The 27,466-nt window shown below is 38.9% G+C and overlaps 2 protein-coding genes across 2 annotated transcripts in view; one reads left to right on the top strand and one right to left on the bottom strand.

The window, feature by feature from the left end:
- LOC137261119 (protein fuzzy homolog) overlaps nt 1-16,907 on the top strand; it is a 114,376-nt gene extending 97,469 nt beyond the window's left edge. Inside the window, exons 5-11 of the mRNA XM_067798811.1 lie at nt 7,303-7,500; nt 11,204-11,299; nt 11,616-11,719; nt 12,684-12,763; nt 13,594-13,695; nt 14,157-14,289; nt 15,777-16,907. Coding sequence (XP_067654912.1) covers nt 7,303-7,500; nt 11,204-11,299; nt 11,616-11,719; nt 12,684-12,763; nt 13,594-13,695; nt 14,157-14,289; nt 15,777-15,834 — 771 coding nt within the window. The 3' untranslated portion in view covers nt 15,835-16,907. The remainder of the gene's footprint in view (nt 1-7,302; nt 7,501-11,203; nt 11,300-11,615; nt 11,720-12,683; nt 12,764-13,593; nt 13,696-14,156; nt 14,290-15,776) is intronic.
- A 967-nt stretch (nt 16,908-17,874) lies between these two features.
- The window catches only part of LOC137260940 (fatty acyl-CoA reductase 1-like), a 37,501-nt gene continuing 27,909 nt past the window's right edge, over nt 17,875-27,466 (bottom strand). The window contains exons 10-13 of the mRNA XM_067798508.1: nt 27,193-27,282; nt 26,395-26,524; nt 24,913-25,040; nt 17,875-22,920 (exon numbers count right to left, since the gene is read on the bottom strand). Of these exons, the coding sequence (XP_067654609.1) occupies nt 22,755-22,920; nt 24,913-25,040; nt 26,395-26,524; nt 27,193-27,282 (514 nt within the window). The 3' untranslated portion in view covers nt 17,875-22,754. The remainder of the gene's footprint in view (nt 22,921-24,912; nt 25,041-26,394; nt 26,525-27,192; nt 27,283-27,466) is intronic.

Raw genomic sequence — 27,466 nt, 5'->3', positions numbered from 1 at the left:
TCAAAGATCTTGGCAGATATATGAGACAGATCTTGAAGTGGTGCCTTTTGCTGTTTACAGATATATGGCATTTACATTTTTCATGACTTCCATATAAACGATTGAAACTTAATCTAAGAAAACGTCAAGTAACTGCCAGATGATGGGTCCTTCCTTTCAAATATGTGGGGGCTGGGGGGATAGGTCATCTTGTGATGACTCTTGCTGGATCCAGAAGAAACAAACGAACAAGGGTTTAGGTAGTGAAGACAGATGGACCCAGACCTTTGTTGGATCCAGAGGAAATGAATGGACAAACATTTAGATATTGAATACAAAGGGGCCCAGATCTTTGTTGGTTGAAGGGGAAATGAATGGACAAGGGTTTAGATATTGAAGACAAATGTCCCCAGATCTTTGTTCTATTCAGAGGAAAGCAATGGACAAAGGTTTAAATATTGAAGATAGATGGGTCCAGATCTTTGTATCTTTGTTGAATCCATCTGTAATATATCATGACATCGGTAGATTGAATACACTAGTCAGTTTGTTTGTATGTATTTAATCAAAATTTCTAAACTTCTATGAAGATACCTGACATTTACGCAAATTACGCTATGGTACTGTTCAAAACATGTGCTATTGTAAGTAATGACAAGTTTGAGTCCAGCTATCACATCCTCGAGGTGTTTGAAAGCTGAGACAGTGTGTGAATATTGCAACGCAATCATGATAAATTTGAATTCTAAAGTCTCTAGTTCTCCAGCCCAGCTTCAGCAGATTGGTGTGTTGAGCCAAGTGATTTATCTGGGAAAAAGTAACGTACATCAGTTGTATGAAAAAGGTCTTGGTACATGGCAATCAGTCAGTAATGACAGTGTCAATTTAGATGTTGTGAATATTGATCCGTCAATATGTTGTCACACACTCTGTATAGAGGAATATGTAAATAGCTCTTGAATACCACTCAGATTATAATAAATTTGAATATGAAATGCAAATGCCTTTTGGAAGCTGATTTCAAATGAAATGTGATGTTTCAGTCCTGATTGAGTGTATGTAGGACGTGGATGCTGATAGGATGTTCCACCAGCTCCAGTAACACAAATATGTCAACTATGAGGAATAATAATTTTGGAAGAATTTATTGTCAGTGATAAAAACTTAATCACATTTAAACCTTCGTGTTAAAACTGTAAACTCACAAGTTTTCTCATACACATAAAGTACTTTGATTAAAAGCCAATAAATTGGTTGTGTCAGGGTTTCAGTGCTTGTCAAATCAATTTCCAATTTCATGTGAAACTTGGTATTGCTGCGTGCATCTATGAATACAGTTTTCACATACAGAGAGTCTGTGATGATGGACATAAGGAGAAATAGACTTGGGAGGCCGATCAAATTACTTGTACATAGAATCTTATTAAGTAGATATCTGAAAAATAACAAAGACATTTTATGGATTGAATTCATTCAAATTGAATGTGATGTTTGATTGTGAATACAACCCTCATGGTTTGTTCCTGGGCTTACAAGCTTGTTGAAGCTAGTAAGAAGTTCAACATTTGTTTAGGAGAAAGTTTTGTTGTCCTGCCAAATAAACTCAGGTTACACCACTGATATCACAAATGTGTGATATTACATACTTTGTTCTTAATCTGTTGATTGTAATGGAAATTATGTTTTGCATTAGGATGAATTGATGATGATGTGAAAGAGAAAATGTTCTCGCTGAAGGTTATTTCTAAGAGACAGTTCATGTTTTAGATATCAAGTACATAACTGGTACATTCAGTTATTATTAAACATCACATCAATAATTATGTGAATACGGATGTGAAAGGAGAACAAATTATACAAAATACAATATTCCTACAAAACGTGGTTTTTCAGAAGACATCCAGTTACTAATTTGAGGGGTTCTTACAGGAAGTGTGAGGATTCTGAAAAGTAATAAATTGGTTTACTGCACTGAACGGATTTTTTGATTAATATAAATTACAGCATGCTTACATTTCCTTTCAAAAGTTAATTATGTTATGTTTTAATGTATTATGTTATTGCGCATCCGTCAGAATGCAGTAGGTTTGTTATCTGCATCAGGTCTCTACATCTGTGCATTCAGGACTTACGTTTCTGTGTGATATAAAACCCTGAACTTGTCAGTAATAAATAGTTTCTTAAAATATATTTTCAAAAGTGTGTATCAGACTAGGTCTCATGTCAGTTTAACATATTAACCTCTCCACATTGTTGTAGGTGACTCCATCTTTGTCTTGTTATAAACTCCAGTATATAACTTTCCATCGGCACTAATAACATAGTAGTAATAATATATATTATTATATGTAGGCAGTTAGTTATTGTGTTTTAATGAAATTAGTTTTAATATAAGGGATGCACTATACAGAGAGATTGGACACAAAATATGATGAATCTTTCTGTATGTACAATAAGTCACTTGTGAAAATATGCTGATGTGACAGTTTTTTGTCTGTAGAATTTCATTTGGCATAACTAAAATGCTATAACTGAAGACAAAAACAATGCTAATTTAAAAAGTAATTTATCACAATCCTTAATTTGTTTATCCCAACTATTAATTATTCATTGATGTTATAAATCTTAATCTTAAACTGCCACAATGTAAAGTAACACCATTTGGACAAATGTAATAATTTATTAGTAATTAACACAGTAAAAGATAAATATTTAATTTGTTGTAGGTTTCAAAATTCAAACTGATTTTCATCCTTGATTCTTGAACTGGAAAAGATCACAACAATTCAAACCATTTCAGCAAAAAAAATGAAAATTAAGCTTCACTTCAGCCAATAATGACCTGGTTCCCTAACCTTTTTGCATAATTGTTAAGGCAGCACAGTGAAGCATGTGTCGGCCACGAAACAGCATCTTTCTCTCTCTGCATCAAACATGTCATGGTGCTCTTGTCAGCCCAGCATAAACCCTGTAACCCTCAAGCTTACTCAGACATAGATAGTTCTGTGTTTGCATAATTCCATTTTACCCCCGGGGTAGAAATCACAGCCTAGACTAAAGCCCCGAATTGGCAAATCCCATGGGTCCTTCGAGTTGTCATTGAGTGTTCTGGGCATGATTCAAGCTCTTATTGGTAAATGAAGTGTGTACAAATCACGTTTGCATCCATTGTCATCCGGCCATGTCAGCCTGCACAGCAGTGGCTAAGGATAGGGTCCCCCTTTTGTGTCAAATTGTATGTATCGGAAAGCATTGCTCTGTCTCTTTAAATGGTGCTGCTGTCTTCCTAGTCCAAATTCTACCATTTGTGATATTAATATTGGAGATATTCCACCAAATATGTTTGACCTGTGATTTGTCATTTGTGTTGTAATGTAATAACTTGTTGTAATTCATTTTATGATTAATTTAAATTAATGTTTAAAGTTGCTTAAATTAAAAAGTTAAGTGTTTCAGCTTATTGGATTGATTAAAATATAAGTATATGGTGCTTTTTATTTTTGACTTATTTTGTCTTAATCGAGCATTAAATATATCAAAGTGAGACATACATTATTAATGCATTAATTTCAAATAGATATATGAACTTTGATAATTAAATAGCTCATATGCGACATGTAAATTAGTTTGAGTGGGAACTTCTTCGAAAGTCTTCTCGAACAAAGGCAAAATTCCTTCAATCGGGTTTTGATGGCAGTTGGCCATGTGTTTAGTTATTTGATTAACAAAGCCTAAATTGTCCTGGAATTTTATTTTTGCAATTTATTTTCTGCACTAATCATTAATGTACAGATCCACTAATTGCACATAGTGCAAAAGACTTTTTCCTATCCAACTGCAAATGCAATTTATTTTCCATTAAATATTCCATGATAAATAATCAATTATTTACAGAGCGTAAGGAAAATATCCCCAAATAGTGACTCATTTCTTGCTGATTAGATACAGAAGGGGCCTTTATGACCCTTGCACCCTTTCTCCTTTGTTCTGCCGCTCAATCCATGAAGAGTTACCTCCCTTCTATTGCAGCAATTTATCGGGGGCAAGCTTTTGTCCCAGTAAATTAGGATGAGAATCGTGATGCAACATTTAAGTTACCTGTGCTGACAGATATTGTCATAGTTTATCGCTGCATATTTCCCTCACTGTGTCAAATCTCTCATCTGTGATTGTTGGTATGAATACAGACAGCACTCAGGCCTAAAAATGAGTTATTTTACACATTTTCAAGATACTCATTGTATAAAGATCAGCTTGTGTATTGATCTGATGGCAGATTGTTTTGTGATGAATAATCATGTTGGAATCGAAGAAAGGGGCAGAATTGGGAATATATTTGTTTTGTAATCTGTTAATTTAATACATTGAAATGCTCAGTGAGAAAAGTTATCAATATGGAAACGAAAATATGTTCTTCATATGGCAGCAGAAGAAAGAGTAATCACATAAAAAATTAGCTGAAAGGGAACTGAAATTATTTTTGTTTAATATTAATTTGAAATTTGCTTTGTTTAGAATTAATTGAGTTGCTGAATACTTCAGAATACTCTTTGGATGTGACAAAGTTCCTAATGTGCACCTTGTGATATCGAACTTGTATAGGTTGTGATATTGCCCTTGTTTTGTCCTCCTCTAGGTTGTAATATTGCCCTTGTGTTGCCCTCCTGTAGGTTGTGATATTACCTTCGTGTCAGCTGTGGTATTTCCCTTGTGTTGTTCCCCTGTAGGTTGCGATATTGCCCTCCTTAAGGTTGTGATATTGCAATTGTATTGTCCTCCTTTAGGTTGTGATAGTGCCTATGTATATGTTGTGATATGCCTATGTATATGTTGTGATATTGCCCTTGTATTGTCCTCCTGTAGGTTGTGATAGTGCCTATGTATATGTTGTGATATGCCTATGTATATGTTGTGATATTGCCCTTGTATTGTCCTCCTGTAGGTTGTGATAGTGCCTATGTATATGTTGTGATAGTGCCTATGTATATGTTGTGATATTGCCCTTGTATTGTCCTCCTGTAGGTTGTGATAGTGCCTATGTATATGTTGTGATAGTGCCTATGTATATGTTGTGATATTGCCCTTGTATTGTCCTCCTGTAGGTTGTGATAGTGCCTATGTATATGTTGTGATAGTGCCTATGTATATGTTGTGATATTGCCCTTGTATTGTCCTCCTGTAGGTTGTGATAGTGCCTATGTATATGTTGTGATATGCCTATGTATATGTTGTGATATTGCCCTTGTATTGTCCTCCTGTAGGTTGTGATAGTGCCTATGTATATGTTGTGATATTGCCCTTGTATTGTCCTCCTGTAGGTTGTGATATTACCTTCCTGGAGGATGTGATATCGCCCTTGTGTTGTCCTCCAATAGTTCGTGATATTGCCCTCTTGAAGTTTGTGACATACCCCCTGTATTGTCCTCTTGCAGGCTGTGATATTGCCCTCCTTAAGGTTGTGATATTGCAATTGTATTGTCCTCCTTTAGGTTGTGATAGTGCCTATGTATATGTTGTGATATGCCTATGTATATGTTGTGATATTGCCCTTGTATTGTCCTCCTGTAGGTTGTGATAGTGCCTATGTATATGTTGTGATATGCCTATGTATATGTTGTGATATTGCCCTTGTATTGTCCTCCTGTAGGTTGTGATAGTGCCTATGTATATGTTGTGATATGCCTATGTATATGTTGTGATATTGCCCTTGTATTGTCCTCCTGTAGGTTGTGATAGTGCCTATGTATATGTTGTGATATGCCTATGTATATGTTGTGCTATTGCCCTTGTATTGTCCTCCTGTAGGTTGTGATAGTGCCTATGTATATGTTGTGATATGCCTATGTATATGTTGTGATATTGCCCTTGTATTGTCCTCCTGTAGGTTGTGATAGTGCCTATGTATATGTTGTGATATGCCTATGTATATGTTGTGATATTGCCCTTGTATTGTCCTCCTGTAGGTTGTGATAGTGCCTATGTATATGTTGTGATATTGCCCTTGTATTGTCCTCCTGTAGGTTGTGATATTACCTTCCTGGAGGATGTGATATTGCCCTTGTGTTGTCCTCCAATAGTTCGTGATATTGCCCTCTTGAAGTTTGTGACATACCCCCTGTATTGTCCTCCTGCAGGTTGTGATATTGCCCTCCTTAAGGTTATGATATTGCCCTTGTATTGCCCTCCTGTAGATTGTGCTATTGCCCTTGTTTTGTCCTTCTGTAGGTTATGATATTGCCCTCTTGTAAGTCGTGATATACCCCTTGTGTAGTCCTGCTGCAAGTTATGATATTGCCGTTGTATTGTCCTCCTGTAGATTGTGATGTTGCCCTTGTGTTGTCCTCCTGTAGGTTATGATATTGCCTTCTTGTAGGTCGTGATATACCCCTTGTGTAGTCCTACTGCAAGTTGTGATATTGTAGGTTGTGACATTGCCTATATACAGGTTGTCATATTGCCCTTGTGTTACCCTGTTGTATGTTGTGATATTGCCTCCCCTGTAGGGTAGGTTGTGATGTTGCCCTTGTGTTGTCCTCCTCCGGTAGGTTGTGATATTGCCCTTGTATTGTCCTCCTGCCGCTTGTGATATTGCCCTCCTGTAGGTTGTAATATTGCCCTTGTGTTGTCCTCATGTAGGTTGAGATATTGCCTATATATAGGTTGAGATACTGCCCTTTTGTTGTCCTCCTGTAGGTTGTGACATTGCCTGTGTGTAGTATATGATATTGCCTTAAGCATACACACCATTTGTAGCTCACTCACTCACTCATTCGACCACCCACCCACTCACTCACTGACTGACTCACCCACCCACTCTAAAAGATTCTCTCTGTGTGTTTGAAATGTAACAACCAGAAATCATTCATTCATTCTGATCACAGATCACTCTCTTACTGATGACTACTGACATACAAAATATCACCACTCACTCACAGTATTGTAGAAAATTTCTGTAACAACAAAATATCTGTTTGCATTTGCTGAGATCTTCCAGATTATTGCTAACACACAAAAAAACAACATCCTCATCAAAGTGTTGTTCCAAACCCTGAATTTCAATACAGTTGCTATGGCAGCCAGTGAAATCTATTTAAAGGAGCTTGAAAAGTTTGCCAATAATTTTATGGAAATTAAATCGTGACAATTGTTCCCTGTGATTAGACATTTTTTTTTTATAATTTAGCTGTGTGCCCAATGTTATTGAACCTATTTAAACTATTTCTTGGTAATCTGCCCCAGATGAGGGACGGGATCTGAATGTTGGATTCTTTATACTTTTCCTGAGATAGCTAAAGAATGAGTCACTCCATCTTGTGATTTCAGAACTTTCTGGATGCTTTTGCTGAGGCTGCAGGGAGTCATTATGGCTGTTTATTAGTCCATGGGAAGATTGCTGTGGCGACAAGGAAATGGTGGAGTTTCTCACCCACAGAACTGGTGCTGTTGTCGCTCCTGGTTCCCTCCATGCCACAATGTTCATCTCGTGATGTACCAGTCTTCCTCCCTCATCTTAGCCCTACAGTAAGTTTAAATTCTTCCTCCACGGAGGCTCCTTGTAGTAAATCTTCCTCCTCCTCAACACAGCTAAACAGTAAGCCTATCTTCCTCCTCTATAGTAAGTCTGCCTTCGAAATCTACAATACGTCTGTCTTCTTCCTCTACAGTAAGTCTGCCTTCGACCTCTACAGTAAGTCTATATTCCTCCTCTACATGGTCAGTGTTCCTCCACTACAGTAAGTCTATGTTCCTTCTCTACAGTACGTCTGTCTTCCTCCTCCTCTACAGTCACCCTTCCTCAGTCATCCTCCTGTTATAGTAAGTCTATATTCCTCCTCTACACAGTGTTCCTCCTCTACAGTAAGTCTGTCTTCCTCCACTACAGTAAGTCTATATTCCTCCTCTACACGGTCAGTGTTCCTCCACTACAGTAAGTCTGTCTTCCTCCACTACAGTAAGTCTATGTTCCTCCTCTACAGTACGTCTGTCTTCCTCCACTACAGTAAGTCTATGTTCCTCCTCTACACAGTCAGTGTTCCTCCACTACAGTACATCTGTCTTCCTCCACTACAGTAAGTCTATGTTCCTCCTCTACACAGTCAGTGTTCCTCCTCTACAGTATGTCTGTCTTCCTCCTGTATAGTAAGCCTATATTCCTCCTCTACACGGTCAGTGTTCCTCCTCTACAGTAAGTCTGTCTTCCTCCACTACAGTAAGTCTATATTCCTCCTCTACATGGTCAGTGTTCCTCCACTACAGTAAGTCTGTCTTCCTCCACTACAGTAAGTCTATGTTCCTCCTCTACAGTACGTCTGTCTTCCTCCACTACAGTAAGTCTATGTTCCTCCTCTACACAGTCAGTGTTCCTCCACTACAGTACATCTGTCTTCCTCCACTACAGTAAGTCTATGTTCCTCCTCTACACAGTCAGTGTTCCTCCTCTACAGTACGTCTGTCTTCCTCCACTACAGTAAGTCTATGTTCCTCCTGTACACAGTCAGTGTTCCTCCTCTACAGTACGTCTGTCTTCCTCCTCTACAGTAAGTCTGTATTCCTCCTTTACACAGTCAGTGTTCCTCCTCTACAGTACATCTGTCTTCCTCCACTACAGTAAGTCTATATTCCTCCTCTACACAGTCAGTGTTCCTCCTCTACAGTATGTCTGTCTTCCTCCTGTATAGTAAGCCTATATTCCTCTTTTACACGGTCAGTGTTCCTCCACTACAGTAAGTCTGTCTTCTCCTGTATAGTAAGTCTATGTTCCTCCTCTACACAGTGTTCCTCCTCTACAGTAAGTCTGTCTTCCTCCACTACAGGAAGTCTATATTCCTCCTCTACGCAGTCAGTGTTCCTCCACTACAGTAAGTCTATGTTCCTCCTGTACAGTAAGTCTGTCTTCCTCCTGTATAGTAAGTCTATATTCTTCCTTTACACAGTCAGTGTTCCTCCTCTACAGTAAGTCTGTCTTTCTCCTGTATAGTAAGTCAATATTCCTCCTCTACACAGTCAGTGTTCCTCCTCTACAATAAGTCTGTCTTCCTCCTCTACAGTAAGTCTATGTTCCTCCTCTACACAGTCAGTGTTCCTCCTCTACAGTAAGTCTGTCTTCCTCCTCTATAGTAAGTCTATATTCCTCCTTTACACAGTCATTGTTCCTCCTCTACAGTACATCTGTCTTCCTCCACTACAGTAAGTCTATGTTCCTCCTCTACACAGTCAGTGTTCCTCCTCTACAGTATGTCTGTCTTCCTCCTGTATAGTAAGCCTATATTCCTCCTTTACACGGTCAGTGTTCCTCCTCTACAGTAAGTCTGTCTTCCTCCTGTATAGTAAGTCTATATTCCTCCTTTACACAGTCAGTGTTCCTCCTCTACAATACATCTGTCTTCCTCCACTACAGTAAGTCTATGTTCCTCCTCTACACAGTCAGTGTTCCTCCTCTACAGTACGTCTGTCTTCCTCCTGTATAGTAAGTCTGTGTTCATCCTCTACACAGTCAGTGTTCCTCCTCTACAGTATGTCTGTCTTCCTCCACTACAGTAAGTCTGTGTTCCTCCTGTTCACAGTCAGTGTTCCTCCCCTACAGTAAGTCTGTCTTCCTCCTGTATAGTACGTCTATGTTCCTCCTCTACACAGTGTTCCTCCTCTACAGTAAGTCTGTCTTCCTCCACTACAGGAAGTCTATATTCCCTCTCTACGCAGTCAGTGTTCCTCCACTACAGTAAGTCTATGTTCCTCCTGTACAGTAAGTCTGTCTTCCTCCTGTATAGTAAGTCTATATTCTTCCTTTACACAGTCAGTGTTCCTCCTCTACAGTAAGTCTGTCTTCCTCCTGTATAGTAAGTCTATATTCATCCTTTACACAGTCAGTGTTCCTCCACTACAGTACATCTGTCTTCCTCCTGTATAGTAAGCCTATATTCCTCCTTTACACGGTCAGTGTTCCTCCTCTACAGTCCATCTGTCTTCCTCCACTACAGTTAGTCTATGTTCCTCCTCTACACAGTCAGTGTTCCTCCTCTACAGTAAGTCTGTCTTCCTCCTGTATAGTAAGTCTATATTCCTCCTTTACACAGTGTTCCTCCTCTACAGTACATCTGTCTTCCTCCTCAACAGTAAGTCTGTGTTCATCCTCTACACAGTCAGTGTTCCTCCTCTACAGTATGTCTGTCTTCCTCCACTACAGTAAGTCTATGTTCCTCCTCTACAGAGTCAGTGTTCCTCCACTACAGTAAGTCTGTCTTCCTCCTGTATAGTAAGTCTATGTTCCTCCTCTACACAGTGTTCCTCCTCTACAGTAAGTCTGTCTTCCTCCACTACAGGAAGTCTATATTCCTCCTCTACGCAGTCAGTGTTCCTCCACTACAGTAAGTCTATGTTCCTCCTGTACAGTAAGTCTGTCTTCCTCCTGTATAGCAAGTCTATGTTCTTCCTTTACACAGTCAGTGTTCCTCCCCTACAGTAAGTCTGTCTTCCTCCTGTATAGTAAGTTTATGTTCCTCCTCTTCACAGTCAGTATTCCTCCTCTACAGTAAGTCTGTCTTCCTCCACTACAGTAAGTCTGTGTTCCTCCTGTTCACAGTCACTGTTCCTCCTCTACAGTACGTCTGTCTGCCTCCACTACAGTAAGTCTATGTTCCTCCTGTACACAGTGTTCCTCCTCTACAGTACGTCTGTCTTCCTCCACTACAGTAAGTCTATGTTCCTCCTGTACACAGTCAGTGTTCCTCCTCTGCATTACGTCTGTGTCATCTCTACGGTACGTCTGCCTTCCTCTTCCACAGTATGTCAATCTTTCTCTTCTACAGTAAGTCTATGTTCCTCCTTTACAGCAAGTCTATCTTCCTCCTCCAGATTGAGTCTGTTTTCTTCCTCTACAGTAATATGTCTTCTTCTTCAAGAGTAAGTCTGTCTTCTTCCTTTACAGTAAGTCTGCCTACACTATTTGTTTTTGTTTTGTTTTGTTTTGTTTTGTTTTTTTGTTTGTTTTTTTTTAATTCATTTTGTCTAGTACAGATTGTGTTATAGTTGACAGAGCAAATATGTTTGTGTGCATGATTATATTGCATATTCAACAATTTTACCTATTTGATAATACACCTTTCACCTGTCAGGTTATATCATATCTCATATATCATATGATGCTGCTCTCTGGGTAATAATAATGCGCTCTATGATATATATGACAATATTGTTTGTTGTTATGTATCTGTTGCCAATGTTACAGGTTCCACATCGCCTCCTGACGTTCCAGTTGCTGAAACACGTTGAAGTCTGCATCTTGACGGGCCCAACTCCCTCACTCACAGAACTTTCACAAGAGGTACACCAGTTGTCTCCCCTCATACTTTAACTTATATATTTTGTAATTTACATGTATCCAGATGATTCCGATATTATCTCACTTATGCCATTGTAAACATTTTAGTTTTTTGTGATTATGATCATAAATTATTGGAGTGGGAACAAGTTATGGAAGCATGGAGTTTTGGTGTGATAAACTATAGGCATGACAAGTAGCTGGTTATTCTGGGATTGTAATGGTTGAATTGGGATGTACTGACACAGAAGACTGACACATGATATGACTGATGTAGTTCCACACTCACACTCATTAAGGGCTTCTGTTGTTCTTCCAGGTGAACAGGTTCTGGAGGGCCGGGCAGGACACCCTGAAGGCTCTGAGGAACCACCACCCACGGAACTATCCACCCACCCTGGGGCTTGACCACAACATCCTCGGGTAGGACATCAGTATTCACATAGTGACTTGGCTCATCTCTTATGTCAGCAGTTGTCATACATATAATCAAAGCTTGTCACAGAGAGTGAAAGTGTCTTGTACACCATGTTTGATGCTGCTGGCTCTTGGTGTATCCATCAGACAATTCTATGTTCATGGTGTAGAATAACATTTAGCCAAGATTAAGTCTCCAGGTTTGACAGTGCGTACCTGTAACCATGGCGATGTCATACACATCTGTGACGGCATCATTAATGGTTTTCCTCTGACAGAAAGGTCACTTGCTGTGATGGAACAGGAATTCTGTTTTAAATAGCGTTAAAGAAACCCAACACATTGCTTGTTTTAACCTGGTTTTTGTACTAAGAAAAGTCCTTGAAGAAATTGATGGAAAGGGTGCTAACTAGGACTATATTATGAAACAAATATCAGTTTTATGATTTTTCTTTTCATGTCATTCCACAAACAAAAATGAGAAAATGAAATATCCCTGCAAAAAACAGTTGTTGACTTCTGACCCATGTAGAGCAGTTGTGAAGTACTGCTAAATGTGCATATGTGTGTGCGTGTGCGTCTGTGTGTCTCTGTGTTTTGGCCTTACATGTTATCTAGAGTATATTGCGTCACTTTTGTTCTCTTAGTACTGGTATTCACTGTCAAGAGTTCCCTCCCTTGGTTGTGCCAGGTTAATGTGGTTCCAAGACTGCCTCATTATGACACATGTCCTGTCAACACTATACCCTGCTTCTAGACTGACCACAGGAATGATACCTCACCTCCCTGGATATTGAGTCATGCAGCATGAGGGTGACTGACCACGATATGACTATGATACTGCTCACAGAGTGCTTCTCCATAGGAAGACAGATGAGAAGACAGACGAGAAGACAGATGCTACATGAGAGAGACTTCCCCTGAATGTGTGTCATTGAGCCTTAGTCTGAGTAAGCTATGGTTGTTTCAGGTTCATTGTGGTCAACACGGAATCCCACCGATGTCTGTGTAGTGTGGACTTCCTGGTTGGAGACCGGTCAAAACCTCCAGGTCAGACATCCATTTACATATCAAGATGCTTTTTAGAGTAGACACCCAGTACCTGATGCGGGGTAATAGTTGAATACATTGGAAAAATAGGATAATATACCAGATAGATATCTCAGTTGGTACTGGCCTCAAATCGTAGTCCTTTTGTCTTACCTTTGGATGCAATCTGTTTGAATCAAATTTTAAAGATGGCCAACATGGTAACCATATAGGAAAAGCTATTTACAAAATTCATCCTATTTTTCACTGTTTTTTAATATTTAGAATATGTCTTCCATGCATGCTTTTCCCTGCCAACTGCTAAGAATTACTTAGTCATATTTGTTTAAATGTAACAAAACTTAATAGATGATTTAGTAGCAGGGGAACACTTTTCATTTTGACTACTGTTTTAACCTTTGAGTTTTTAACTTAATTCTTTCAAAATGTATCTTAATCATAAAAGACTGATATATACAATTAATTGTTGGTTCTTTGTATTAATGGAGAAAATATTTGAATATCAGTGTTTGAACCTGTCTTTAGCACACAACCACTGTCAGCTAATCAGGTGAGCTACAGCACAACAGCATGAGTTTGTTTTGTTTATTTGTTTGTTTTTTTTAAAAAATTGAGCTTGTCCTCCTGCATGTAATAGGATCTAGATGTTGAGCCTGTTGTCACGCAATTGGTAATATTACCTTGCAGATTAACCTTTTGTCCAACAGTTTAACCAATTGTCACATGGTTTAACCCATTGTCTAACAGTTTAACCTGTTGTCTTGAAGTTTTACTTTTCGTCATGCATTTTTTCCTTGTAGTATCCTAAAGGATGTGTGATTACCTTACAGACAGAATCCTCTCCCCAGACAGAAAGCGTGAGATCCTGCGGGCCTTCTACAAGAAAGTCATCGGAACCTACCTCTCAGCAACCATTGAAAACAGCACAAAAGGTGAAACATTTCTTTCCTGCTTGAAGATCCAGGATGATCTTCATTGACCAGTGCTTGTCATAATGTCACTAATGGGATCAAGTGATCTCACTAACTGACTTGATTCAAGCAGTGGTAAATCAGTGCTCATGATGTCAATCACTGGACTGTCGGCCATGAACTTGATTATTTTCATTTAGATAGAATTTTGCTCATTGCAGAATACAGTTGTACAGTGTACAGTGGCAAAGAAAACAAGTATTGTTCTAAGGTTAAACATGCTGTTTAAAATTTGGCATAACAGATGAATAAAGGAAATATAAAAGAATCAGATGTTTGTTTCACCTTACAGGCCTTGACAAATAGTTGGGAGATTGTAACAACAAAGTTATGAAATGAGATGAAATACATATGTGCAGATTTTCTCACTGTCTCTCACTCATCTACCCACCCAACGTCTCACTCACTCACTGCGTGTTCAGGTCCATCCGAGTTCCCCCATCAGGCGATGGAGACATATGTAGTGTGCGAGTCTCACAAGTGTTACGCTCTTCAGGAGGGTCACCATCAGATCTTCATCATATACGATGTCAACATCCCAACCTTTGCCATGAGGTAAGATGGAGATGCTCTCACGGCATGAAAGAATGAACAAATGAATGCAGGAAACATTATAAATCTACAGGAAAATTTAGATGATTCGTTCGTCCAAGGAAAATAATCAATACTAGGTATCCCCCGCAACATGTTTTATGGGGGTATTGAAATGTGCACTGTCTGTCCATGCACATTTGTCTTTTCCGGACCAGAACTTGAAAACGTGTCACTATTTCTTCACTAAACTTGGCACATAGATAGATCTGGTGGTGTACTGATACCTTTTGGTAGTTTTGTAATTCTGAATAAAGTATTTTTTGCATTTCCATGGCAACAAGCTTGACTTTGACTGAATTTGGTGGTAGGGTTCTTTTCCAGAGCAGAACTGTAAAACCTTTCAATATTTCTTCACCAAACTTGTCTCATAGATTGGTGTGGTGGTGTTTTGGTGCCTTTTGGAAGCTTTGAAGTACAGAATATTTTTTTGCATTTCCATGGCAATGAGCATGGGTTTGACAGAATTTGGCGGGTCTGTGCTGTTTTGGACCTTAAGATTGTTCACTGTTTCTTCACCAAACTTGGCACATGGATAGGTCTTGTGGTGTACTGGTGCTTTTGGGTAGTTTTGGAATTTTGAATAAAATGTTTGTTGTGCTTCCATTCCATGCTTGGCCTCAACTGAATTTGGTGGTAGTGATCCATACTGGAGCAGAAAAAATTTTCAATACTCTCCTTCCACTTTGCCATATACACACCAAAATATTTGACATCATAACTAGTAGACATATTCATGAAGAGTATTTAGTCATTGCGGGGGATATTGGTGACTTTGTCTTCTTGTTTTCCATACCTGTGGATACTTTGAACAGATTACTTTGAGTGATTTTACAGTTTACCTGTTAACAGATACCATATTGTACCACTAAGTTAGGCCAGGCCAGTTTTATTTCTTGTTTTACGGATCTGACTGCTGTATTTTTGTAAGTATAAGGAAAAAACTGAAAGTGAATTTACCCTTCTCAAAAATAAAATCCTAATGTTTTTATTGAACTTGCAAGAAAATATTTTTTAAGATTATTTTTCCGCCCCATAAAGACTTCATAAACTTCCAGAAGTAAAATACTTTGAGTGTCTAGAAAGAATATTGCGCTGATTGTTGGTGTTATTTTTATTTCTTATTCCCACTTGACTTTTGGTTTTCTGCAGACAAAAGTCTGTCAAACAAGGAACAAAATTGGTCTGGCCTTACAGAGATTTCATCAGTTTTCAGTGTTGGCAGTGTCAGTATTATTAGATTTATCAGAAAAAATTAATGAAATTGTCTAATATTCTAGTGCAATACGGGGGAGCATTAGATAACTTAATCAAACTGAACTTAAACTTTACTTGACTCTTTGCTGTGATGATTCATCACCTAACCTTAGCATTCTTGATTGGCCTGTCTTGATATTCTTAATGTTAAGATGTCGTATCTATTCAGTATTGAGAAACTGTTTATGTTCCAGGTCTGTCACACAGAAGACTCTCACTGCTCTAGTCAAAGACAAAGTTACACAGTTATGATGCTGGCAGACTTAGGACGCTGCATGCATAGACTGTTTCTGGGAGCAACTTCGAGTAACACTTTGGGTGTCAGCTGGAATGGGGAGATACAGACACAACTGGGTTGGGAGTGAGACTGTATCTTGGGGTGGGGAGACAAGGGTGCTAAGGGTGGATTGATGAATGAAGGGAAGAGTCAGGGGGATTGGAGGAAGAGGCTGCATCACTCTGAATGGGGAGAAAGGAGGTAGGTGAAAGGGGGGCAGTTGTGAACGAAATGAATGATCACATTACTCACCCTGTCGTAGCCATCCATATTGTTCCATTACAACCATGATATTTATTGTATGGTCAAATAAATATATTTATTATAACGAATCATAAGGATGTGTCCTGTTCCCTGCTGTAGACCATAATGTCGTCAAGCTGTGTGTCCTAGGTCAGTATGTTCAGATAATGTTCATTCTTCTATCAGAAGTCTGAGTCAGGGCCTACAAACACATGGTTGATAGCACCATCCATCCATCCATCATCCATCCACCCATCCATCCATCCATCCATCATGCTGTAATGACACACTTCAAGGCCTAACCGTTACATCAAATGTTTTTACAAGGAACATATGCATATGCCACTTTGTTGAGATTTTTTCTTCTCTTTCTTTGATACTCTGAGACTATGACAAGGTTTTGAGTAAAAAAGCATTAAAGCTTTCCACACAACTGAACACATAGATCTGTACATTTATAGATCTATAGATCTATGTGTTTACTTATTGTATAGTGATGTATTGTGAATGTCAAGGTGTCAGGGTAATTCCCTTTGTTTTAGTGTCAGCAACCTCTATCATTGGATGACCTCTGTCCTCAGAATGGGAGGTTTAAATTAAGAGTAGCATTGACAATGTTTGAGCCACATAGAAACAACAATAAATAATTAAATAAAGTTGAAGTGAGAAAGTAGTGTAAATATCACTAATTCAAAAAATGAAAAAAATGTTGTTTGTTGTGTTAAGTTTGGACCCTGTAATACTCCCACTCATGAAGATCTGCAATCAGTAAATAAACAGTTGGGGTGCAGACAGCCAGTGATCAGAACGTTGTACTATCTGATGTCTTTTATTACCAGCCATGATGTCCACCCTCCCTTTTAAAAAGGGGAATGTAGCAATCTCATGCTCATCCAACTACCATCCTTAACAGAAATGTTGAATATTTCTTGTTGAAACTTGCTATTGTGATCAATCTTGGTGGATGGTATGTTTGGTTTGCTTGCTTGGCACTCAGCAATATTTGAACTATATGGCAGCGGCCTGTAAATAATCAAGTCTGGACCAGACAATCCAGTGATCTACATTATGAGCATCGATGTACACAACAGGGATACGATGAAGTGTCAACCAAGTTGAAGTAAAATGTGTGACTACACTGGGCCTGATCGGCTGAGGTGTATCTTGGTTACGCATTTCTTACGCATGTCAACCAAGTGAGCGAGCCTGACTGAGGACTAATTGTAACCTGGATCTTCATCGTTTTTGATGACTGAGGACTAATTGTAACCTGGATCTTCATCGTTTTTGATGACTGAGGACTAATTGTAACCTGGATCTTCATCGTCTTTGATGACTGAGGACTAATTGTAACCTGGATCTTAATCGTTTTTGATGACTGAGGACTAATTGTAACCTGGATCTTAATCGTTTTTGATGACTGAGGACTAATTGTAACCTGGATCTTAATCGTTTTTGATGACTGAGGACTAATTGTAACCTGGATCTTCATCGTTTTTGATGACTGAGGACTAATTGTAACCTGGATCTTCATCGTTTTTGATGACTGAGGACTAATTGTAACCTGGATCTTCATCGTTTTTGATGACTGAGGAATACTGAGCAGCATTATTCTTTTCTTCATTTGAACTGAAGGCATCCAAGGTCAATGTACAATATTGTCACATGGGCGTCCATTTGTAAACAGCACCAGACCATCTCTCCTCCTGACTGTTGTTTGGAGAGAAACTCTCCAGCTAGTATTCGAGGTGGAAATATCAACTAACACAACATAGAGTGTAACCTGCTTTTATTCAGTTGTGAAAATAGATCAGTTACAAAGCAGTCTAGGCCGGGCAGAAACAGAGAGTAGGGCAAGGTCATCGTGGAATGCTAAGCCAACATCTCCAAGTCTTCATACAAATCCCTTGTAAGGCCCTAACCATGGACAAAGCAGATAATTAACACATGGACACAAGCAGAGGGCTACTTGGGATCGATAGTTTATTAATTCCTATTAAGGGCCTCATAACATCGCTGCCCAAACACTGGATTTCTCATGAACATGCCGATTCCAAGACCACCATTTTTCTAGATTTGCCCCTCTCATGGATTTGGTCTCGTCATCCAAGTCTCAATATTTAAATAGATCTTAACAGATAATCTAGAATTTTGAGCAGTTTGGTATATTTACAACATATAGGAAACAATAGGTTAATCAAAGCAAAGTAATAAAGTATATATATACAATAGAAACAGTTGTCAATAAATAGCATGTGAATTATCATGATTATTACATGCTGTGACATGCAACAGCAAAATCAGCATAGTAATATTATGCACAATAAACTGTATCTCAAAAACAGCTAATTTTCTCAGGGGAAGAAAGATCATTAATTTACTTGCTGATATTTGCATGTGCACTTAAGCACTTCTAGATGCTGATTGGTCAGTTGAAGCTGTATGATGGAACACTGCTACAATGTTGAGAAAAATGATGTTTCACAATTCATGACATCCTTAATTTAGATTACATTTCTTATGAAGACTAGATTGCTTTCAGTGAAATCTATCTAATGACATTTCATGTTGTTATCTTTATATTCTCCACTAAAATGTCAGGGATCATATATAGAACAAGCAACACAAAATCAGTGTGAGATTATCTGTGGCTGAATGAAGACCATGCTAAACGAGAGTACTTTCATCGCTCAGTAGTTCTCTATAGATCCTTGGTTTACTTTCTGATTAAGTCTCCAGGACTGACCAGGTTGTTAACTGCTTGACAGTATATTGCTGGAATATTGCTAAAAGCAGCATCAAACTGTAGTCACTTGTCCACTTGTCTAGGTCTGTTTGGACAAGTATACTATACTGGCAACAGGCTCACAACAATCCTGTTACTGCTCACAATACTCATTACTGGTGTGACAATTCATTAATACGTGTTGATTCATAGGCTGTCACTACAGTGAATCGATACAAAGTTTACACTGCCATATATCCAATACAATACTTCAACTGGGCCACATTGATACTTTACTCCAACTTAAATCCAGACCTATTCATCTTTTTGATCTTTAGATTTTATGGTTAATCCCCCCCTTCCCCAACAAAATGTGTTTTTGGAAATACAAATTCAGGTGTCCTGGCAGTAATAAATTTCAAACATTGTTGAATGCTAGCTCACCTATTTTTCAACAGATTTCTTCATGGTATGGAATCCAAATCTAGCATCTGTGGTGTATGAACCTCTTTCCTCCACATTCTTAGATGATAATGCCATTAAAAAAAATGGTCGACTTACAGAGATCTTGCTGACCTCTCAGGCTGATATGATAAATGCAGATAAATGTTTATAAGGATTTTAAATCATACCGACATCCAAAAAGGACACATTCAATGATCACATATCTACAGGGATGCCGACTTCATTACACTGTTCACTGATGCACAGCGACTTCTGAATCTGGTGAGTATGTAAACGTTTACACCGGGACCTCAGTGATGAACTGAATAAAAACTGGGCTTAAATATCTTCTCAGTACAGATGTGTTCTGAAAACACTGTGTGAAAAGATTGCAGAAATTTAGAATATCATTGATATAAGACACATATTTAGTAAATGTTTCCACTAGATTCAAATGATATATATTTTGATAATATATGACATTAAAACATTAAAATACTAGAAATATCTGTAAATGATAACAAGCAGATAATTGACCGAATCCCATACAAGGTTAAATAGACATGATATATGTGTATTTTCCATGAATCAATCTAAAAACCCACACTGAATTAGTATGACTTAACCCTGGCACAGAGTGCGGCTGTTGTTGTCTGGTGGATACCATGTTTGCCTGAACACTGAAACATCTGTGGTTTGATCTCATGTTGTTTCAGTTTGTTTCTCTGCATAAAGCTGACAGAACAAGGACTGGTCGGGTCAGTGTGAGCTATCCATGTCAAAATGTATCATACTATAAAGTGCGTTGGAGTGGGTTATCCATGTTGAATGAGTGAGTTTAGTTTCACACCGCACTCAGCAATATTCCAGCTATAGGGCGGCGGTCTGTAAATAATCGAGTCTGGACCAGACAATCCAGTGCTCAACAGCATGAGCATCATTCTATGCAACTGGGAACTGATGTATCCACGTTGAAATGTATCATGGTAACTAGATGCAGTACATGGCATTAATCCAGATGAGTACAGGCAGCCACGTACACATTGCAATAACTGTATCTTGAGCATGTAAAACACCACATAACCTCTGACCTGTCTGTTTTGTTCCTCTGAGTCTATTTGCGTCAGGACATGAACACTGCTGACGCACAAACAAACGGAATCCAGGATACAATGGTTAATTACAATAGCTGGTTATAACTGCACAAACACTTTCATATCGTAATGTCAATTTACAGAACCTAAAAACTTGCTAAAACATTTGTCAACATATGGACATTTGTACATGGAAACAGATATGAGAGTTTTTCGTCTGTTGCTCATGCAGAGGTAAAATACTGGGCAGTACATGAAGCAAACCAAATGATCCTACTTCACAACTGTGTCTACTCCTCATCCCAAAATACACACACCTCATCATCATCCAAACATTACAGTCTAGTTCCACAAACTTAACCAGGTCAGTTTAACATTTTTTGTGTCTGCAAAATGTGTGAAGATCCAGCCAAAGAGATGTAGATTTGATGTGCAAGGCTGTGCTGAAATCCCAACAATCGGTACAGACAAACCTGGAACAAATCTGGGAATCAAACATTCCCAACTAATTTGAAAACTAATAAAATTTGTACAATTAAAAAAACAGTTTGACAATAATGAGTTACTAATGAATCTGGCAACCAATTAATATTCTCAATTTTCTTCAGTACAGGGGAGTTTCTGAAGGTTATTCCTCTAAATAAGCATTTGTAAGAATATTCCCCTCTAGCTCCATCAACTCAAACGTGGAATACTGGTTAACTGATACAATAGTTCAATGAAACATGTTTGGGATGACAATGACTGAGGACAGACAGGTGCTTGCTTTACTCAGAGTCCATGCAGCTGGTTGGTGTAGTGTAGAACCATGGATGATACTAACACATTGTATAATTCATGATCATCAATATGCATCTCAAGTCCAGGGTCCAGTCCACAATGTGATCTTAGTGGTACAACTATCATTGCTGAAGTTCGAGTAGGGGAGTTACAACCACCGTAGTTCTAGGACTGTCATAGGCCAAGGCTGACCTACAGGTAACTATTGTAGACCAAAGGTTTGAGAAAGAGAATAGCTATCAAAATAACACTAAAATCACAGAGTAGCAGGGCGCTGGATGATAATCATTTTAACTATGGTAAACTGAATCAGTTTTCTCTCTGATCAAAGTTCAACGTACATGCAGGACTAGAACAAAAAGCAGAGCTATATGAAGCCTGTATCAAATCTTATCACACCACAAAGCAGAAGTACTCTGACAATTCACCCTGGGCCAAGCTTCACAAAGTAATCTTAGCACTTCAACTGTCTCTGCTGAAATTGGTGTATGATTAGTGATCACATTGGTGCTAACACGACTTTGGGAACGGGGCCCATATCTTTCACCCTTCACCCTGTTGTTGACACTCGACAGAAGGAGTCAATGGTATTGTTGAAATGAAATCTCAAGGCAACCACAGCAAGCCCTTAATTTTGAACTGTACAGATTGTGAGACGGCCAGGGTAATTGAGCTTTGGCAACAAATGTACAAACCAGGCCCTGTCATTTTGTCAGATGATCCAGGTTGTTGAGCCCTGCCAATAGATGAACCAGCATTTCAGTACAAGAAAACAAATCTGCCCTTGTGTTTGTGATAGAGTAAGCATCAACACATCCACATATGATGGACGACTCCAGTTGTCTCATCCACCTGAAGCTAAGATGCTGTTCAAGATATCGTGTTTGTTCATAACTTTCATAAAAGAATCCATTAAAGTCTGTACATATCTACATTGATACTGTGTTTTTACAATATTTTCAAACAACGGGATATTCACAATACAATGTACAGGAATGAATTCATCAACACACACACAAACAGGTGACATCTTCAAAACTTTCAACTTTCAAGGGTTATTGAACCTTGTCATTTACAAAATATATTTCAACAGAAATGAATATCTAAGACTGGCAAAATCCTCTTCATGATTTGTTAAAGCCCACAGAAATTAAACATTTGGAAAGAAAAGTGTCCCAGAGCTGACAAATTCAGCTATCACCTGTATCAACAAAATAACATCAATTCTGATCCCCGAACATGACATACCAAGATCTGACTACAGACAGGCCAGGCCGTCAGTAGATTCTTTCACGGTTGTATATACATTTATAACATCAAAAACTCTAGATTAAAAATAACCATTATACCTAGCGCTGTTGACACTATCCCAATCTATACCCTGGACATACAAGTCCTGCAACAACATTCCACATCATCAGTTTCACAACTCTGTAAGAAATCTTATACTTTGAATCTGAATTCTTTAAGTTATTTCATGGACTGATGTGCTGACTCTATACAAGCTGATGCCTGACTGATGCTAATAATATTGAAATGATTTCTCTGTAACTGTCAGTGTTAGATGAGGGTTGTTCTTGCATACAAAATGTCTATTTGTTTCCACCACTCATGTCTTCTGCATGGTGCTTGTGATTCGGAAGAATCGGACAAACTTGAACACAAGACTAACAATGAGGTACCACACATTGCGAGCGATGTCGGACCTCGCAATCAGGAGTCTCCAGAACACTATTGCTGTCACTGTGTTAAACATGTAGCGAATGTTCCTCAATCTGAAAAGAAATAAACAGACTGTTGTTTTACTTGTTGACTATGACTGTACAGAGCAATATTTATGTTGTACGATGGTGTTAGGTACATATGAGGGGTGATTGATGAGTTTTGAGCCTAACACGGAAAACATAATCCATTTGATATGAAACCTGTTTATTTCTCAACATAATCACTTTCAGGGCTACACACTTTTGCCAGCGATGGTGGCTGCAGTGACATCATCATCGAACTGGAAATAAGTTCCCGCTAAATGTCTTTTCAGCTGAGGGAACAGATGAGAGTCCGATGGGGCCAAATCAGGTGAATAGGGCGGATGTGGAAGACGTTCAAAGCCCATTTCATGGATTTTTGCCACTGCAATCATTTACGTGTGAGCTGGAGCATTGTCATGGTGATAAAGGACTCATTTTGTCAACTTTCAACGTCGTGTAGCTTTGCTTTTCTCTCAACTGTTTCAAGAGTTCTACATAGTAAACCCCGGTGATAGTTCGACCTTTAGGAAGCCAGTCCACCATGATTATGCCTTCAGAATCCCCAAAAAACAGAAGCCATGATTTTCCCAGCTGAAGGAACTGACTTTGCCTTCTTTGGAGTAGGAGATGTGACATGTTTCCATTGTTTCGACTGTTGTTTTGATTCAGGCTCAAAGTGACGGACCCATGTTTCATCCGTGGTAACAAATTGTTTGAGAAAAGTCTCTGGATCACCTTCAAAAAAGCTTGAGATTCTCCCTGGAGAGCTGCTCTCTTTGGTGCTTCTGATCCACTGACATAAGTTTGAGACCCATCGAGCAGAAACCTTGTGCATTCCTAAAATATCAGTCAGAATGAAATGCCCTCACTCCTGAGAGATGTCCTCTAAGTTGGCTACCTTTCGCTGGGTCACTCTTCGGTCATCTATAACTTTATCCAGGAATTGCTGGACCATTTCTGGCGTAGAAGACGCAAACCTTGGGCCAGAATGGGGTTCATCTTCAATGCTCTTTCGCCCACATTTGAATTCTGCCCTCCATCTTTTTACTGTTGCATATGATGGGGCACCGTCCCCTAGTGTAGATGACATATCCTCAAAAATCTCAGTTGGTGTCATGCCTTTTTTCAAAAGGTACTTGATCACAGCTTGTTTCTCTTGTTTTTCCATTTGCAGTTACTAGGTGACCCCCTCTGCAGTCGATACCTTGCTCTCTCTTAAATAATGCGTCGAATACTTCCACCTTTTGTGTTTCTGGTTCTGCTTCTGCTTCATTGCTCTATCACCACACCAAATGATTTCATCTGTACCACACTCCTTCAGTGGTAGGCTCAAAACTCATCAATCACCCCTGGTATTAAAGTCTGGCACACTAGTGGATGTTTCCACTGCACTGACACAATGAACAGACATAATGACAGACTACACCATGTGTCCTCTGCTCAGTCAAGCACCATTGATCCAAACAGTGTCATTTTTCATACAATATGTTAAGATAGTGAAACATACAGTCGGCTGCAACAAGTTCAGTAAACCAGACTGCATCAGCGTTACTTCCTTTTCACTTAACTGATAGAGACAATTTTTTTGATCTTCAGATGAAATGACTAATTTTTGTCCAAAACGCTTACCAATAACATCAAAACATCAACTATGACAGGTTTTGTTCAAACAAACAAAAAGTGTGACCTGCTGATCATCAAAATCACAAACTCATGAGTTGTTCAAATCGCAATGAATTAATTACCATTGAAGTTAACTGATAATGAGCCCCGCCATTGTTAGACAATATGACCGGCGTAAGTACAGCCACATCAATGAAGCTAAAACAAGTACAATTAGCTAATCCGTTGCTGATAATTAATATTCCGAGTTGGAGCCGAAAACATAAGATTAATGAATTATCAACTGATGTGTTTATATAGCAAACAAGAATGGCTACATTTTGAGTCTGTTGAGCAGGAATCAGATTAACTGGGACTTGACTAACGTTGCCTGACTGTGCTAGAGGAGGTACGTACTTGCGGAGATGAGCCCGGGCAGCAGGCAGACCAGCCAGGTCTTCATTCAGGAGATATTGCTTGGCCCCAAGACAATAGTTCTCTATGTAGGTCGGCCAGTGCAAGGGACGGGGATCAAAATAAAATGTCTGCAAAAACAACTTGATATGGTCAGTACTGAGGTGGAAAATCGTCCTAAACATTTGTCACCAACACAGGTGGCACATAATAACTAACAAACTACATCATCTAATTTCTTCTTTGAGTGGTATATAAACAAATAGTAAATACAGTATGGACAAATTTTATGATAACCTCTCTATCTTGTGAATGCAAAAGATGTTTATATCAATGAAGTTGGTTTACAATGAAATCACATCAAATAATAAAATATAGTTATAAATTTTGTTTCTTCTTTTGACACGCGCACGCGCACACGCACACGCACACGCACACACCTAGTTGACCTTACAGCTGTCACATTTGAGACCAGCATCCATTTTAGTGAAAATGTAAAGAATTTGGCTATATAACAAAAGCGAAATGTTTCTCAGGCATCAGTGTGTCATTTTTATTTGTGTACTAAAAACATAATTTTGACTTTGCCACGTCCCAGTCATCCATTTGAATACTGTAGGAATGAGTGTCTGCAAGAACAAGTGCAACTGAATCTCAACTCATTAACATATGCTAAGCATGACAAGCTGTATTTCTGAGATTGAGAAAAAATTAAAATGTGTTCCTCCCTCATCACATTTTTCTATAATTTTCTTTTAAAAGAAAGTCCTACCACCCTCATCACTTTTGAAAAAAATGTGTCCGAGAAACATTAATTCTTTTTAAGCAGCCTAATAAACATGCTGCATGTTACCAGACACTGCCTCTATCTCAATGAAAAAAAGTGGCTGGTCATGTAATCCTTCACATTGTGAGGGAAATCCCAAGTTTGATGGATAGGGAACTTAGTAAAGCAAGCATGATAACAGTGTTAGTACCTAAATCGAAATGTCACGCCCACTGCAATAAAGAAGTTGACTATCCATGGAACTCAGTTTTCCTTCATCTATATAACTTCTAAAATACCTTTCTTCATCTATATAACTTCTAAAATACTTTTCAAAGATAGTGAGGTTTTCAACACTTCTGTTGCTGTTTGTTGTTTTGTTCATGGAGAATCAGTTTAATATGCTATCAATTAGAAACAAGGGAAACAGTATTTGTCAAGACACTATCTCAAGCCCTGGATTTATCTAGCAGGAAGTTAATGGAGACCTTGGGCTTCGGCAGAATGCTATCCTTTAAAAAATGACCAATATTTCTCCGCTACACTGAATCAATGCAATGCAAGGGAAAGTAAGGGAAAGTAGTCTCACATTGCCTGTATTGCTATAGATGTAATAAAAGACATGAAATACACAAATCAATTAAATCTGAAAATAGGAACAATTTACAGGAGACAGGTGACCCCCTGGACTACGAGGCTGTCACCTGCAACAAGTGTACCTTGAGGTCCTGTGAGGTCAGTTTGCTTTTCAACATATCCAGGTTGGTGTATGTCCACTCCCACGAGTTGCTGGTGAAGTAGGTCAAGATGTCCAGTGACTTATGTAGCTTGTTGTACGTCTTCACCATTCTGGACAAAAAAAAAACCCACACTGAATGAGTGAGAGAGTGAGTCAATGAGCAAGACAGTGAGCAAGTCAAGGGAATGATGGAGAGAAAGTGAGAGAGGACATGAGAGAAGGAGGGGGAGAGTAAATGAGAATAAAGCCTGACTGAGGGTGTGAGTTTGTGTGAGAATGCGTGTGGACATATCTGTCCACAGTCAACATTTCACTAGGCAACTCCCAGCAACATAAGTGCTCCTTGACAGGAATATCAGTCATGGAGAAAGAGTATCATGGAGAGTTGTAGAGACACAAAATACATCATCATGTGATGCAACGTAACAATACCATACATACTGATAGATAGAGAGGTACTCAATGAAAGGGAGATAATAAACAGAAAGAGTTCTCTCCCCCTGCTCACAATGCATATGGACTGGGATTAATGAAGGATTATTGCTGATGCAGCAATATTACATATGTTGACTGGAATATACAGGTGACATTGAAATATTATTCAGCTGCAATGGTGCAAGTGCTTCCCTGTGATCTAGTGACCTAGTTTATAGAATGCTGAGCTGTCTTTGAAACTAAGAGTGATTCTGTTGTCCCTGCTGTGTTCTCTTATCTCAGGACCTCCAAAATCACAAACATGAATACACAGTTACAACTAACACCTTGAAATGACTATTACCTTGGCTGTTTGCCCACCAGTTTGAAGACTAGGTCGTACATGTACGCTGGTATCATGTGACTCACAAACATCCAGTAGTCATGGAGGAAGCTGGAACAAGGACACAACATAGAACAAACTTGATGGATAGCACCCCCTTCTTTTACTTGAGAGTGTGACGTTTCGATACAAGCATAAAATGACATAACGACAAGGACGCAGGTTGGAATACACACATCCTGTATATACTGTCAACAAAATACACAAGAAGACAAGCGATGACAGGAGGAGGCAG

The sequence above is a fragment of the Haliotis asinina genome, chromosome 14 (assembly GCF_037392515.1).
Source record: "Haliotis asinina isolate JCU_RB_2024 chromosome 14, JCU_Hal_asi_v2, whole genome shotgun sequence".
Taxonomy (NCBI): domain Eukaryota; kingdom Metazoa; phylum Mollusca; class Gastropoda; order Lepetellida; family Haliotidae; genus Haliotis; species Haliotis asinina.
Note: the sequence above shows the minus strand (reverse complement) of the source record. Positions and strands in the feature narration are given on the sequence as shown.